Below are 16,455 nucleotides of genomic sequence, written 5' to 3' on the forward strand. Positions count from 1 at the left end.
GTGCCTAACTACTGCATGCAAATATAATTAGGGCCCTGCTACCACTTTGTAACTTAAGGTATCTTCTGCCTTACGTTAGGCGAGCAGAATCCTTCTTACTTTTCCGGCTGATTTCACACAGGGAACCCTAACGCAGAGAAGGAGGAGAGTGGCGTTTCCGCGGTGCCGGGCCAGCGCTCTGGTTCACACACCAGCCGCCGTGTCCCGCGGCTCACTGAGGAGCACGTTCCACTTCCAGGGAAAAGCGCTGCACCCGCCGGATGCGGCAGGAGCTGCTGGTCCCCAGCAGGCTGCACACTGCCCCACCAGGGTCACGCCGGGCTTTCCACGGCGCCGTAGAAACAAGCGCTGCCCGCAAACCAGTGTGAACAGGAAAGGAGGGCACTGCCCCCACCCAGGAGCTGGGCAGGGCCCAGGAGGCACACGTGCCCCGTCAGGGAGCAGCTACGATTAAGAACGGAATGAAATTTTCAGTTTTCCTTTCGTTTGATTTGTACTATTTTTTCCAACATCCACCAAGCTGTTAAAGCATAAATCCTGATGAACTTGTCTGAATCTATATGCAGTAAAATGAACTGTAAGGTATTTCCTTTGGCCTAGGGATGCCACTAAAAAAATTACTGACACACTAAGGGCTCCGTGCCCCGAAAGAGACTGAGAACCTGCATGCCAGGGTCTGCTCCTCTCTGAGACCCTGGCAGGGTATGAAGGTGCAGAAGGGCATGGCCAGGCTAGCCTAGTGGTCACTACGGGGCGGGGGGAGATGGGGAACACTTCCTCCTTCACACACCTCCCTTGTGTTTCTCATCCCTTACGAGTAACATATTTTACTTTTTAATTAAAAACAAATCTAGCAAAGAAAGTTTAAAGACAAAATGTTCTTTAAAAAAAAAAAAAATCAAACCCATTCCATTTTTAGATCTCAAATCCCAATCTTAGATAGCATCCCAAAGACCTCACTTGGCAGCACTCAGATGAGCCAACGGTGCGGCGAGAAGAGGGCTGCACGTGAGAAAGACTTTCTTCCTCTCTGTAACCTATTTAAAAAGATTCTGAGGTAAAAGGAGAACTCAGCCTCAAAAAAACCTCCAAAATGGAGACCATCCGCTATTGTCAAATTTAGTTTGGGTATTATTTATGTAGGTTGATACCCTGGTAACCTTAAAAGAGTGATAAACAAATATAGCCTACCTAATGTAATACTGGTTAGCATTTGGTGACACCTGAATTCCACACACTACAAAAATTTTAGCCCAATTTCAAACGTACAAAGAAAGCTGTACTTTTGAAGATAAGAAAAATAAATTACGTTCAAACAGGTTTTGTGGCTGAAACTTAAACAGGTATTCAAATTGGGCTTGTACTATATACAATCCTCTGTTTACTGCATTAACTGGAATTTGTTATTTTTTTTTAAACAAGTGACTCAGTACTTGAAAAGCATTCATAAAAAATTTTATTAATTTCTACATTTCTAATCAGTTCAACTTCAATTGCCACGTGATATATAGGATACTTTCAGAAATTTCAAATCTTAAAACAAGGAGAAATTACTAACTAAGCTACATAACTGGAATTTGCTATTTTTTTTTTAAACAGGTGACTCACTACTTCAAAAGCACTCATAAAAAATTTTATAAATTTCTACATTTCTAATCAGTTCAACTTCAATTGCCATGTGATATATAGGATACTTTCAGAAATTTCAAATCTTAAAACAAGGAGAAATTCCTAACTACATAAGAGAGTTTCCTCAAGATGCCCTAACTGTTCCCAAAGAATAACGTTACTGTTTCACATTACAAAAATATTACAGCAAGCACGATAAAACACTGGGTTTTACTCATAAAATACTGTACTCATAAAACACTGGGTTATCGTTAATTGTACTATTATAATCCATGCAGAAGAGTTACACGAACTACTTCTCCAAAATTAAGCAGCTTACTGTATCATCAATGCATGTGACAGATCTGCTGGAGGATTTCAAATACGAAACGTTACGCTACTTATCTTTGGAGAAGTGAGCATACGTAAAACTAACCTCTTCATTCTAACTCCCAGCAAATGCACCTGCTAGGAACTTATGAGGACATTTCGCAGACATACTCAAGTTTTGCCCACCTGTTAACTGCTGCCCCGGCCCCTCCAGAAAAAGAAAGAGGGGGTCAGCAGTAGAGCAGGGCCCCCGGGACAGGTGACTGTAATAGTCTCAGGACGAGCACACATGGCCGACAGGCCCCATCTGTGTCCACTGACCTCCGCTGACGTGCACTTCGTAGAGCGAGTACTTGGGTGAGGACAACATCCGCATGTCAGGGCGGAATTTCTCTGCGAGCGTTTCCAGCACGTCCTGAGTGGTGGCGGTACTAGAGACCCGGATACATTTTGTTGCAAAGTTCCCAGCAGCTTTATCTTGAAAATAAAATCTCATCACTCCATGGAACTCCAAATCCTAAAAGGAAAACAAAATGATACATTTCTGGAAAAACAGCATCCTAAAATGATGTCTTCAAATTTAATTATGTGACTTGGGACACGTTGTTTACAATCTGTCTCCTTCTTACATGTCTCAAGTATAAGGTAACGGCTGTAGAGCACCTGACGTCACAGCCTTCAGCAAGTGCCAGGCACACCTGGACAGGCATCGTTTTATCATGTCTTTATAACAACCCAGTGAAGTAGATACTATGATCAAACCCAATTCTCAAGATTTGGTCATTAAAACTCACAACGTTTGAGTATCTTGCTGAAGCAGTTATGTAGCAACTCCAGAATTAAAGCCAGATCCACTGAACTTTGAAGTCCATGCCTACCTGTCCCTGAGGTCCCATCCCATCCTGAGATTACAAAGCCTAAATGAAGAGACTGTTCAAAAAGCAAAGGGGAAATGTTAACCCCAATCCTACCATGAACGTGGATAAATGGAAACTCAACATTAGCGGAATGTAATTGTAAGTAATTTTCAACATGAACTACTTGCCCCAAATCAACAGACACAATTTAGATTTTTCTTAAAACCTTACTTCTAGAGAAAAATTCGACAGAATGTCAACCAAAGACTACTTCAAGGCAGGCTGAAGCTCATGTGACTGTGGAAGGCTCCTTCCCATGGCTTCCTTTCTTTTCCCTTTTCTATCAATCACAAGATGGTTATTTAGGCCCTTTGCTATCACCATAATAATAAGACTCGGCAGTCACACGCCACAGACTGGGAACCACCACATCAAAGAGAATCCGGTTTTGTTTGCTAGGTTACCCTTCATCTGGGGATGCGAGGGTGAGGTCCAGGGTTCCTGTGTACCCCATTACTCCCTTGAACACAGAACAAAGCACAGCTCCCCGCAAACTCCCGAGGTTCTGTGCTCGGCCTCCCGCACCAAAAAGCCTCGACGCTCGCCTTTCTCTCCCCGCCACATCTGACACATCAAGTCTCTCCACCTTCAAATGTATCCAGAATCCATCCAAAATCTTGTTAAAACCCAGTCAGACAAATCAGTCCTCGCTTTCTTCCTTGCAGTGGCTTTCGCTCTCAGACGTCAAGTTTTCCCTGCAGGGCTCAGAGACCATCACAGTCAAGCTTTTGCCCACGTCCCAGTCCACTAGCCTAACCTTCACTGAAATTCATGAACTGACAAGTATTTATCTGAAGAAAAGTAAGGCAAATGGAATATTATTGATAGAATGGGGTTAATGGCGTTACCATTCGAAAGTTAGACCGTAAAAACGAGACTATAAGGCACGTTTCTAGCCGCGAAGCTTTTACTGTGCTCGCCCAGACCCTGCCCACTGGGCACCCGCCCTCCCTCGGGAGAAACACAGGTAGGTGAGCACGTGTGTCAGAAGAACACCACTGAACCACAGACTCTGGGATGAAGCAGGGCCACGGTTACGGGCTGAGAGCTGAGAAAGCTTAATGAATTAGGAGTCTTCTTTGTCTGGCTTGGGTCAAGCAGCAAAAAAAAATGAGGCTGATATCCTTTAAAAATAATTATCTCCATCTCGCTGTTAGTCGGGCAACCCTAAAAGCCGTAAGTAAGGATGCACGGGAGAGCTGCCCCCCGACTCAGAACCTGCACGCAGGCTCGGGTCAAGAGCAGTACCGGCCAAGGCTCGCGCGGCACGCGCTCCGCCCCACGCACGGCGCTCAACACTCTCTACACGGCTCCCTTGGCCCCAGGATCCCAGCCCCGTGAAACCACTCAGGGACCCACCGACCAACCTCCTCCACAGGCCCCTAAGACGGCACTTCAGAAAACAACACTTAGTCCGGAAATTTGGTTACATACATTTAAGTTTTCATTATGGGAGTCACATTTTTATCCCAGAATTCCGCTCCTTGCACCACCGCTGCCCTGAAATCACCTTGACGCGGCACCTAACGGTCTCCTCTGAAGGCCCACCCTTATACCTCTCTAAATTACCCTCCGTAGCGCTCAATCGTTTTGATAACTGGGTAGTTCTAAATATATCATTTGTGATGAGAATAAAACAGCTAGATACACCTACAGGTCCCAAAAGACACAAAAGCACCAGCTTCTCTGAGAACCGTCAACAAGTAATTCCCAACTACCAGATATTGAAGGAACAGAGGCAGCATCTGTGGCCGAGAGGGACTGCCCACCCCAAGTGGGCAAGAACACAAAGGAAAGCACCTAGAATGCCTAGATGGAGGCAAGCCTGGAGGCAGTCTCCCGTATCCTCGGTCACCCTCATGGAAGCGCCCCTCACATACAGATTACTACCCTTTACAGGTAAAAAGAAAACTACAAATATTAACCCTCCATTATTAATGTGGTTCGGCTACTGATCTGACATAAAATGTTGAGAAAAAAGTTTTTTTTTAAATAGAGTAAACCCAAGGTTACAGATACAGGTCTCCAGCATGCAACAGCTGTCTACAGAGAAGTAATAATATTTCTACTGATGTTTTTAAAGAAAAAATTCTCCAGGTCTGTCGAGCCTAAATAAAGTAGCCAATCAAAACTACCTTTGATTTGATTTCACTTGCACTAAATAAGTATTAATAAAGAACTATTACTTTAGTTTGCCTGGTGACCCTGACATCACACAGGAACATGTGAGTAGAGTCGTTACTGAGCTAGCCCCTTAACAAATTAGCACATTAGCATTCTGTTCGATTATTCAGCTAATTTTGGCTGGTGTGAATAAGTCCACAGAATTTTATCAAACCTGAGAAGACTGCTAAAATCAAGTTCCTGAACCTAAAAATTGGACATGCAGTGACCAAACTAACACACAGTAATAACTGTAACTAATATATGTTATGGTCTACCATGTGCCAGATACTGACGGTTCAGCATTTAATTCCCCAAACTAAGGGTTAGGTACTACCATTATCCCCACTGCACAGGGGAAAAAAGAAAAAGGAGGTCCAGAGAGGCTAAGCACATGAGCTACAATCACACAGCCACCAAGTGGCCAGGCTGCAGGCATCAGAGGAGCCCCAGAAGAAACAAGTGGACACCTGAGTAACTGAGAGTGAAGGTTCAGAGGGGCTGGAGACCTGGACAGCACGCACTCAGCTGCAGGTGTCCTCATGGCCCCCACTCCCCACGGAGCCCAGCCCAGCGCAGGGGGACACCCGGGGGAGGCACCGCAGGGCCCAGGAGAGCAGGCACCCCGGCAGAACAGCTGCACCTCCGAGGGAGTCTTCATCACCCACGTGAGCTCGGACGGCCTCAACTATAAAGTGGAAGCACCAGCAGTGCCTGGGCCCCTTCCTAAGGTGACTTGCTCTCAGCCTCTCCACAGACGGCAGCTCTTCTGAGATGAGGAACTTTCAGTCATAGTCGAGGTCCTCCCTCGGTCTCTAATGCTTCACACATAAAAATCAAAACACACTGGAGTCAAAACTTCCAGCAACAATGTCTGATGCCTCCAGCTGTGGATGTCTGTTCTCACCTGATCAGAACTCTGAAAAACAAAACTTTACATTTGCAATCAATAGTCAGCTGGAATTCTGATGATGCTGCAGCCAACACAGCTGTAATTTTATAAAGGCAAATGTTACCTTAAAAAAGATTCCTCCCTCCTTAGTGTTGGCTACACCTATTACCCAAGAGAAAACAGCGTTTAAAATAAAAACTCTGGGATGTCCCTGGTGGCACAGTGGTTAAGAATCCGCCTGCCAATGCAGGGGACATGGGTTCGATCCCTGGTCTAGGAAGATCCCACATGCCGCGGAGCAACTAAGCCTGTGAGCCACAACTACTGAGCCTGCGCTCTAGAGCCCGCAAGCCACAACTACTGAGCCCACGAGCCACAACTACTGAGCCCGCAAGCCACAACTACTGAAGCCCACGCTCCTAGAGCCCGTGAGCCACAACTACTGAGCCCACATGCCACAACTACTGAAGCCTGTGCTCTAGAGCCCGTGAGCCACAGCTACAGAGCCTACATGCCCCAACTACTGAAGCCTGCGCTCTAGAGCCCGTGAGCCACGACTACTGAGCCTACATGCCACAACTACTGAAGCCCGCGCGCCTAGAGCCGGTGCTCCGCAACAGGAGAAGCCACCACCATGAGAAGCCCGCACACTGCAACGAGGAGTAGCCCCCGCTCGCCACAACTAGAGAGAGCCCGCGCGCAGCAACGAAGACGCGACGCAGCTAAGAATAAATAAATAAATAAAAGACTTGACCTTAAAAAAAAAAAAAAATCTTTAAAATAAAAGCACTGCTGCAGGGCCTCCCGTATCTGGGTGAAGTGCTGCCTGCTGGCAGCGAGTTTTCCGGGAGAAACTTCTGTCTAGAGCTGGTGGGACAGTAACCAACCCCCTTTTGTCACCTGCACACCGCATATCCATCACAACAGGTCAGTGCAGAGGGAAGGAAAAGACAATATAACAATCACTTGGTTCCTTTCCTTGATGGTTCCTTTTCCTGATAGGAAAACACTTTCTTTCTTTCCTAAAGGTATCTACTCACCTTTAAATAAAGTCTTCCCTGAGAAACACGATCACTGTCGATTACTACAACAGAAATGCAACACTGCTTGGGGTTGTGTTAACCACTCTGAAACAAAAGCATTTTCATGTTTATCAGAAAGAATACAACAGACAAAAAAAAGAGAGAAGGCTTATTATGAAATTACATACTAAAGAGCCAAAGCAAGGAACCAAGAGTTAAAGATGGAGACTTGCTTTTAAATATTTTATCAATATCTCATTAGTTAATGAAACTGATAATCGGCCTTCTTATCCAAACGAGCAGAAACTCACCAGAGCAACCCCAAATCTCCTTTGGCTCGAGCTAGTCAGAACGACTCCCTCTAAAGCTTAAACAGGGCAACCACGCTCCACTCACGTTTCTTCTCCTCACTTTCAGCAGTTATTTGAAATCCATGTCTGAGCCTGTAGCACAACAACGCTACCTGCAAACAGGTGATCAGCTTCCCAACCCCCATGGAGGGCACAGCCACTGACAGGACCACCACTTTATCACACACACACTTTATTCCCAGGGCTGGTGCCTCCAAGACAGGGGCAAAATGTTAAGAAAAGATACAGCCGTGCCTTCAAAACACACACATCACTGTACATAAACCATCAACGGCACAAGGGCCATGTGACTCACGTTGTTAAAAACAGTAATAACATCTGAATGTCAACAGGTTAGGTGGAGAATGGAAGAAATATTTGCATATGGGTTTCTGCAATCTTACTTGTATAAACACTATCTTTTAAACTTGTATGAACTATTTTTTAAACCAGTACTCCAAGAACACTTTTTAAAATTATATGCACTTCATTACCTAAAACTTTTGCAAGACAAATACTCCTGAAAGCTTACAAGAACTATCTGGAAAGCACCTTCACCCACTTCTGCCCACAGCAATCATTTCTGTTTCATCACCCGGCCTCCACAGGGCTCCGTCACTCTGTGTGACATAAACTGGCCGACAGGCACACCTCACCGCACTGCACTTCTCAGATACTCTGCGGTTTTTACAAACTGAAGGTCTGCAGCAATGCTGCGTTGTCAGATGATGAACGGTTAGCATTTTTCAGCAATAAAGTCTTTTTAAACGAAGGTATGTACATTGTTTTTTCAGACATAATGCTACTGTGCACTTAACAGACCACAGGATCATGTAAACATAACTTTTATATGCAACCGGAAACCAACACAAATCCGTGTGCCTCTCTCTACTGTGGCATCTGGAACGGAACCCACCGTGTCTGCAGCGAGCCTGAGTCGTCATCTGAGAGCAGCTGCGCTGACCCAGCAATCCTCACCCAGGAACAGTTTATACCTGCACACGTCTAACTGGTCTTTATAATAAAATGATTCCAGTACATCTTTCTGTCTGAAAATAAAGGCAGAATCTCTAACACATCACAACGCACACCTGTTGGATGTGAGCCAACTACTGTTCTCCTAACATATTGAGGCTAGTTTACCAAAGCTGAGGAAGACCAAGTTCACTGAAAATGGGAAAAAGTCACCTTTCAGGAGAAGAGTAAAAGTTTTCTGGACTAAAAAACTGATCGAAAACACACACGTCCCACAGAGAGAACACACGCAGATCGCCCCTTTTATGAACTCTAACAAAAATCCATCCAGTATCCAACCATGTCAACATTATAAATAAGACAATTCCCTGCCAGAAAACACAGCCTGCCATGAAAACCAATCAGCCAACGTGTTTTTTTTAAAGGCCACGGTAATCACTGCCAACATTATCTACTTAAAACCTGCCTGCTCACGGTACAGGACGACAAGCCATGGAAGTCTGCCGGCTTCCAAGGCGAGTTCCATCTGTGCTTCCCTGCGAGACTCCGTCGGACCCAGAACTCCACCCGCCCTCAGTCAGCATTACGACAGGATCAGAAAGTCAACGTCTTCCCCACGGTCCTCTTAGAATTTTTAATCTGTATTTGAATACCTACCGCACAACATACATTGGGGAAGCGAAAGATATGACAACTTACAGAACACATTAAACCCACATGACCAAAGAGCAATAACCACAAATGTGATTAAAGACCATCTTTATTTCTACTGTAACCTTTATGTACTGCACTTGTACAGATGTAAAGAGCAGCACAGAGGTAAACAAAACAACCCTCAAAGCCACCTCTCTGGTCGGGGGTCTACCCAACTTTGCCACGGATCCTTCAGCAGTCTGGTGAAGCCTATGCAACTGTTCTCGGAATAAAAATGTTAAATGCATAAAATAAAATACAAAGGACTGCAAAGTGAACAATTACATCAAAATATAATTGTTAAAATATTTTTAAAACCCGTGACATAGTAATATGTGTTCTTTATTAACATTAAATAAGGCCTAGATCTTATTTTATGCATTTAAAACTTTACAACTCCAATTTTGAAGCAGATATGAGTATAAAACTCATAAATGAAGAAAATGCTAAATTTCAGTTAGAGGCTAATAAAATTTACTGAAAATTAAGATGTACTTATTTTCTCATTCACATTGAAAGATTCCATGGGATGTATTCATAGACCTCAAGTTAAGAACGCCCTGGAACATCTCCAGTGATAACAAACGCACCATCTAGCCAAGCAATGGATGCTTTCTTTGTGCAGCTCGACATCTAGAAAGTACCGCCTTATACAAAAGCAAGATTCATCTCGTGTCGCTTTGCCAACTGCTTAACTTTGCCTGTTAGTATCATTTAGACCTGTATTCAAACCGTGGTTTATGAATGATCATTCTTTTCCATTCACTGATGACGTGAAGCAGGGCAGAGTAGATTTCCCAGGCACCACGCGCTCTGGGCGAGGAGACTTCAGCTCCAGGTGCGCTCCTGTGCACGCCCTGGGCTCCTAGGAAAAAGGCAGTTCTTTCTTAGTACAGGTCACGGTAAATGGGTTTAGATGGAGAAAAGGGCTTCTGACGTTTTGGGCTGGATTGATTCCTCGCTGTGGGAGCTGTGCTGTGCTCTGCGGGCTGCCTAGAACATCCCTGGCCTCTATCTACCGGATGCCAGCATCACCCACCCAGCTGTGACAACCAAAAATGTCTCCAGATACCTGCACAGACTCCCCAGGGGATAAAACTGTCCCGGTGGGGACCCACGACTCAGAATAAGCCTGGAACCTCTTCAACATCGCATTCTAATTCCCATTCATCCAAGTCTTCTCCTTCCTGGGACATAATCCCAGATCCACTTTCTATTGTTGTTCACTTCTCTCCTGAACACATTCATGTTCCAGCCTCCAAGCCTCAAACAGTTTCCAGACTTGATCACAGAACTCCAGGTGTGTCTAACCAGCTGCAAATATACTGTTAATTCTAATACCATACCTGTAATTAATGCAATTTAAGATGACATTAGCTTGTTGGAGACCACCTAATACTGCTGTTTCACATGAGGTTCCAGTAAAATGACAAGTCTTGACTCACTGCCCCATTCGTCCACCCAGTAACCTTCCTCCAGCCTGGCGCTAATCTGTTAAACAACAGCCTTTGGGTAAAACTAATCACCCGGTTCCTAATTCATCTCACTGTACTTAGATCCAGCCCTTAAACAGAAGAACAGGATGAAAGACATTGTTGAATTCCTTGATAAAAGTCCAGACACATCATGACTAATGCATTTCCTTGATCTACAAATCTGGCAGCCCTACTCTCTCTCTCTCTCACTCAGGCACACACACTAAATGACATCAGTGTATCCTCTGAGCCAGGCTGGTTCCTGTGAATGGGATTACATAGCTTTCCAACCCCAAGATTCAGCTTCCTTTTCAGTCTTACCATAATCATAGAGAGCATTTCCATGAATAGTTTAAGTTCATCTCTACAGTGTTAGTATAAATAGTTTTACACATTGCTTTTAAAACTTGTATAATACATAAACATCTTTATGGAAACCCACACGTTAAAAATTATAGATGTCATCATAAAGCAAGTTAAGAAATGTTAATAAACTTGTCTACATAAAAATAAACTTGATGGGACTCCCTGGTGGCACAGTAGTTAACAATCCGCCTGCCAATGCAGGGGACACAGGTTCGATCCGTGGTCCAGGAAGAGGCCCACATGCCGCGGAGCAACTAAGCCTGTGCGCTACAACTACTGAGCCTGCGCTCTAGAGCCCACGAGCCACAACTACTGAAGCCCGCGCGCCTAGAGCCCGTGCTCCGCAACAAGAGAAGCCACCGCAATGAGAAGTCCGCGCACCGCAACGAAGAGTAGCCCCCGCTCGCCACAACTAGAGAAAGCCCGGGCGCAGCAACGAAGACCCAACGCAGCCAAAAATAAAAATAAATTTAAAAAAAACCCAACAACTTGAATTTGGCAAAAAAAAAAAGGCACACAATAAGTGAAGTCCAAAGACCAGTGACACACTGGGGAAAAAGCATTTTGAACTTACATGACAGAAAGAAATATAATGTAATATATAAAGAGTCTCTAAAATTTGAGAAGAAAAAAATAAATAACCCATTTTAAAATGGGCAAAAAAAGCCTCAACAGGTAGTTCACAAAGAAGTGAATATGACTCAAGTATAAAAAAGGATGAACCACCTCATTAATGATAAAACAACTTCAATACTTTATAATAAGATAATAAGATGCCGTTTCTCAATCAAATTGGTAAAAATCTGCAAGTTTGACAACATCCTCTATTTGTGGGGCTGGCAAAACAAGGTACACCAAGGAACAGAACTGTGGCAATATCTGGCAAAATGAGATAAACATGTACCTTTTGACACAGCAATCCTACTTTTGTGGATCTGTCCCAAAGATACACTAGCAAAGTTATTCACTGTAGCACCATTTATAACAGCAAAAGTTTGGAAATGATGCAGCAAGGTATGCTGGTTGAATAAACTCTGGTCCCTTCATATAATGGAATAAAATGCTGCCACTACAAGAAATGAAACTCTCCACACTGTGACATGGCACGGAGCACAAGTACACAGTTAAGTGAGAAAAGCAAGGAACAAAACAGTATATATGGTAAGCATCTTTTATGTGAAAGGACAAGAAACACACACACACCCCCCCACACACACCCCTGATCATATCTGCAGAAAGAAACCTTCCCTAAAGTGGACAAACCAAAATGTAATAAAAGATGGAAGCAAAGTCTTTCTAAATCCACTTTATAACATAGCTTCAACTCTGGACCCATTTAATTATTTTAAATAATAAAAATTAAACCTTAAACAAAAAGTAAACACTAAAAATTTAAAACAAACAGAAATTAATGTCTAACTATATATGAAGTTGGTCACATTGCCATACAGAACATAAGACTGATTTTCAAGTGATCTTAGAAAAGTGTTTTGACTTTACATTCCTAGTAGACTCTATTCTAAGGATAATTATTTTGTGAAAAAATATTAATCTTTATTCAGAAGCCCTATTGTTAGTAATAATATTAGTATCATTATGTCTAATACAATAACTACATGATAGAATGAAGTAAACAAGTACTGTATTAATATAGTTACAAACACACAACTTTCAATGTAAGAGAAAAGAGACTTTTAAAAATCAGTGTAATTGGGCTTCCCTGGTGGCGCAGAGGTAGAGAATCTGCCTGCTAATGCAGGGGGCACGGGTTCGAGCCCCGGTCTGGGAAGATCCCACAAGCTGCAGAGCAACTAGGCCCGTGAGCCACAACTACTGAGCCTGCGCGTCTGGAGCCTGTGCTCCGCAACAGGAGAGGCTGCGATGGTGAGAGGCCCGCGCAGCGCGATGAAGAGTGGCCCCCGCTCGCCACAACTAGAGAAAGCCCTGGCACAGAAACGAAGACCCAACACAGCCAAAAATAAATAAATTTAAAAAAAATTATGACATTAATTTTATTATTCATCTTCTTTTTTAAAAAAATTAATTTATTTATTTGCAGCGCGATGAAGAGTGGCCCCCGCTCGCCACAACTAGAGAAAGCCCTGGCACAGAAACGAAGACCCAACGCAGCCAAAAATAAATAAATTAATTTTTTTAAAAAATCAAAGTAATTACATAGAAACCCAGTAGGGCCAAATTTGAATTGGAAACATCAGTAGAAACTCATGGATTTTTTTTTCCCCACAGAAAAATATCTTCTAGCTCTTGCCACTAAAATGGTCATGAAGCAAAAGACAAGCTGTAAAAATAAGCATCTCTAGCACCTAGATTGCTGTCTCTAAATACTAATCTCCACTAAAAGGAACCCAGGCTCCTTGGAGAAATGGTTTAATCCAGGTATAGGTCACAAAATGGACAAGATGAGTTTGGGACACCTTGTTATGCCATTAAACGAGGAAGTTCTCACAAAAAAAAACCTCTAGCCGCACAAAAGGTGCATCTGGCCAAATTTGGACAATTTGAATACCAGCAAGAATAATGGCTGCAACTGACAGAGACCCAGAATCCATGAAAATCCTCAAGTTTATAATGACAGTAAACAGAAATGAGGAAACCCAAACAAAAACAAAATCACTGTTACCAATGGAGGTGACAAGGGCACCAACTCCTCAGTCGGAAAATAAGCAGTTAAAGTCAAAGAATTAATAATTCCTTTTGCTTTCCTGTAGCTTAAAGGAGGAAGATGTGTTTCTGTTTTTTAAAGAATTCCAGCCAATAAATGTGAAAGAAATGACAGAATTCAGAAGTCACGATTTTTTAACCCTTACTTGATTTAGGCGAAGACTGGCACTGGCCAAGCCAAGGATGGAAAGGCTGAGGGGACCTGGCACTGAGGGTGCAGAGGTGCAGGCTGTCCCAGCTCCTCCTCCGCTACCAGTACGGGGCCCAGGACACACATGGCACTGCTTACGAGGCCCTGCTGGATCCCGTCACGGCTTTGAAGCTACAGAAATAAGTCACACTCCAGAAAGGGCCAGTCCAGAACAGGGACGTCCTACAGGAAAATTAAGCACTGTTTTTCTCAGCAAGTCTGACGTGAAATAAAAATGGGGGTGGGAGAGGGGTTAGAATGCTCTAGATTAAAAGAAACGTAAGAGAACTAAATATAACGTGTGGACCCTGTTTGGATCCTGATTCAAATAAATTAACTGTAAAAACACATTTTCGAGGGAGACAGGGAAATCTGAGTATTGGCTAGATATTAGATAATAAGGAATTACGGTTAATTTTGTTGATGGGACTACTGTATTTACAGTTAAATGTTTTTGAGATGTACACTGAAGTAGAGGAGAAATAACGTTAGTTTTTAGGATTTGCTTTAAAACACTTCAGCTAAAAACAACAACAGAAAATAATGAACTAAGAATGACAAAACTTTGAAAATTCTGAAGTCTGGGGGGTGGATATAAGTGAGTTGTATCTATGTTTGAAATTTTTCCTATTAAAAATATGAAAATAAGTTGTAAGTACAAACTACATAGTATTAAATATAAACCTGTTTTCATAAAAAGAGACTCTGGGAAATAATCCAAAGAAATTTGATTCCGTAGACAGGTAAGGAATTAACATCAGAGGCCAAACATCTTTCGCTCACACTGAGCAAGCAGCAAGTGTTTGGTGGAAAGTGAGAAGGTGAGGCAGAGCCTCAGGAATGGCCAGACAGTAGTTAAAACTCCCAGTAGTTTCACCTAAGGCGCTTGCAGCTCTGGGTAAGACATTTGAGTCTCTGATTTCCTACCTATAAAATGGAGAAGCTACTATTTATTTCACAGGGTTTTGTGATTACGGTGTTATTTATGGCATATAAACACACCTGCCACAAATAAGACACTAAATGACAAACGTCACCTTCCCATCTACAAATTCTCAAGTGCTCATATACTTACACGAGAACTAGTTTGCAAGGTATATAATCCTATCTCTAGCAAAAAAGAAAAAAATATATATATATATATACACACACACAAATATACACACAAAGGCAAAAAACTGAGCATATATTAAAAGTCTATATGCATGTATATGAAAAATACAAAATATCAAGCTTTGCAGAAAAAACCACCCCGTACAACATTCATAATTCTATTTCTGAAATTCACTGTCCAAAAGTTATCAATCATTTCCAATGCTCTAATTGATTGTAACCAAATCAACACATATAAAATGCTGAAATGTCTTCTTGTTCAAAGAAAAGAACCATGTCCCTGAACTCAACCTCAACATTATAATATCCAAAAGAAAATCCAGAAAGATAAATGAGGAAATTCTCTTTTAAAACCTGCTTCTTATATCTGCACTGAGTCTTAAGTATGTGAAATATTAAAAAGTTTCTAAATTTGAACAAGGGTAATGCACCATACAAATTATATACAGAAACTGGTAGATTACCATTTACTGTATTTACAGTAACTTTCATATCAAAGTAAATACTCAAACTGTGACAACTGATTCAAAGAAGCTTCCTATAATCAAAATGCTTCTGTCTGAATCTTTTTAATATACTAAAAATTGAATTCATACTACTCAACCTATTTTGATTTAAAAAAAAAAACCTCAAGCAACTTCCCTAAATTAAAAATATGTTCAAATCTCTACTGAAGTATACACTGCATTAGTAAAAAATACATTTTGAAACAGGCAGTTTTTGGAGTCCTTCCATATCTTAAGGCCTTTCGTATCTTATATAAGACACCTGAAAGGGGGTTGGAACAAGGTAGAAAGAACAAATTAGAAACAAAATAATTTTTGGATAGAGGGTGCAAAAGCAGTGACACGAACATTACTGCCTTCTAGTTGGGAGTTTATAAAGAAAACAAAAGACTTTGTTTTGGTACAAGTGTCTGACATTCTCTCCCCTGCTATGATGAGGGATCCTGAACTGCATATTTGGTGCCAACCAGTACCTCCTGATTGTACTTCCTGTTTCACTCTTCATTATCAAATGACCACAGTGGATTGGAATGTCGCTTGGTACCGGGCAAGAGAAAAACAATAAGGTAACCTGCATGAATCAGTGCAGAGACTTTGGAAAGGAACCATACTGTTTACGAGTACTTTTTTTTTTTTAATTTTATTTATTTTTTTTATACAGCAAGTTCTCATTAGTTATCCATTTTATACATATAAGTGTATATATGTCAGTCCCAATCTCCCAATTCATCCCACCGCAACCACTTTTCCCCCTTGGTCTCCATATGTTTGTTCTCTACATCTGTGTCTCTATTTCTGCCCTGCAAACTGGATCACCTGGTACCACTTTTCTAGGTTCCACATATATGCGTTAATATATGATATTTGTTTTTCTCTTTCTGACTCTGTATCACAGTCTCTAGACCCAACCACGTCTCTACATATGACCCAATTTCATTCCTCTTTATGGCTGAGTATTATTCCATTGTATACATGTACCACATCTTCTTTATCCGTTCGTCTGTCGATGGGCATTTAGGTTGCTTCCATGACCTGGCTATTGTAAATAGTGCTGCAATGAACACTGGGGTGCATGTGTCTTTTTGAATTATGGTTTTCTCTGGGTATATGCCCAGTAGTGGGATTGCTGGGTCATATGGTAATTGTATTTTTAGTTTTTTAAGGAACCTCCAT

At 42.2% G+C, this 16,455-nt stretch overlaps 1 protein-coding gene across 15 annotated transcripts in view; it reads right to left on the reverse strand.

Moving 5' to 3' along the window:
* Nucleotides 1-16,455, reverse strand: part of AFDN (afadin, adherens junction formation factor) — a 133,642-nt gene that overhangs the window by 91,193 nt on the left and 25,994 nt on the right. For all 15 annotated transcript variants that reach the window (XR_008618312.1, XM_024122678.3, XM_028494762.2 and 12 more), the window contains exon 2: nt 2,260-2,455. Coding sequence is in view for 14 of the 15 variants with exons in the window: in XM_024122678.3 (XP_023978446.1) it covers nt 2,260-2,455 (196 nt within the window). In the remaining variant the exon portion in view is untranslated. The remainder of the gene's footprint in view (nt 1-2,259; nt 2,456-16,455) is intronic.

Source organism: Physeter macrocephalus, chromosome 10, assembly GCF_002837175.3.
Source record: "Physeter macrocephalus isolate SW-GA chromosome 10, ASM283717v5, whole genome shotgun sequence".
Classification (NCBI taxonomy): domain Eukaryota; kingdom Metazoa; phylum Chordata; class Mammalia; order Artiodactyla; family Physeteridae; genus Physeter; species Physeter macrocephalus.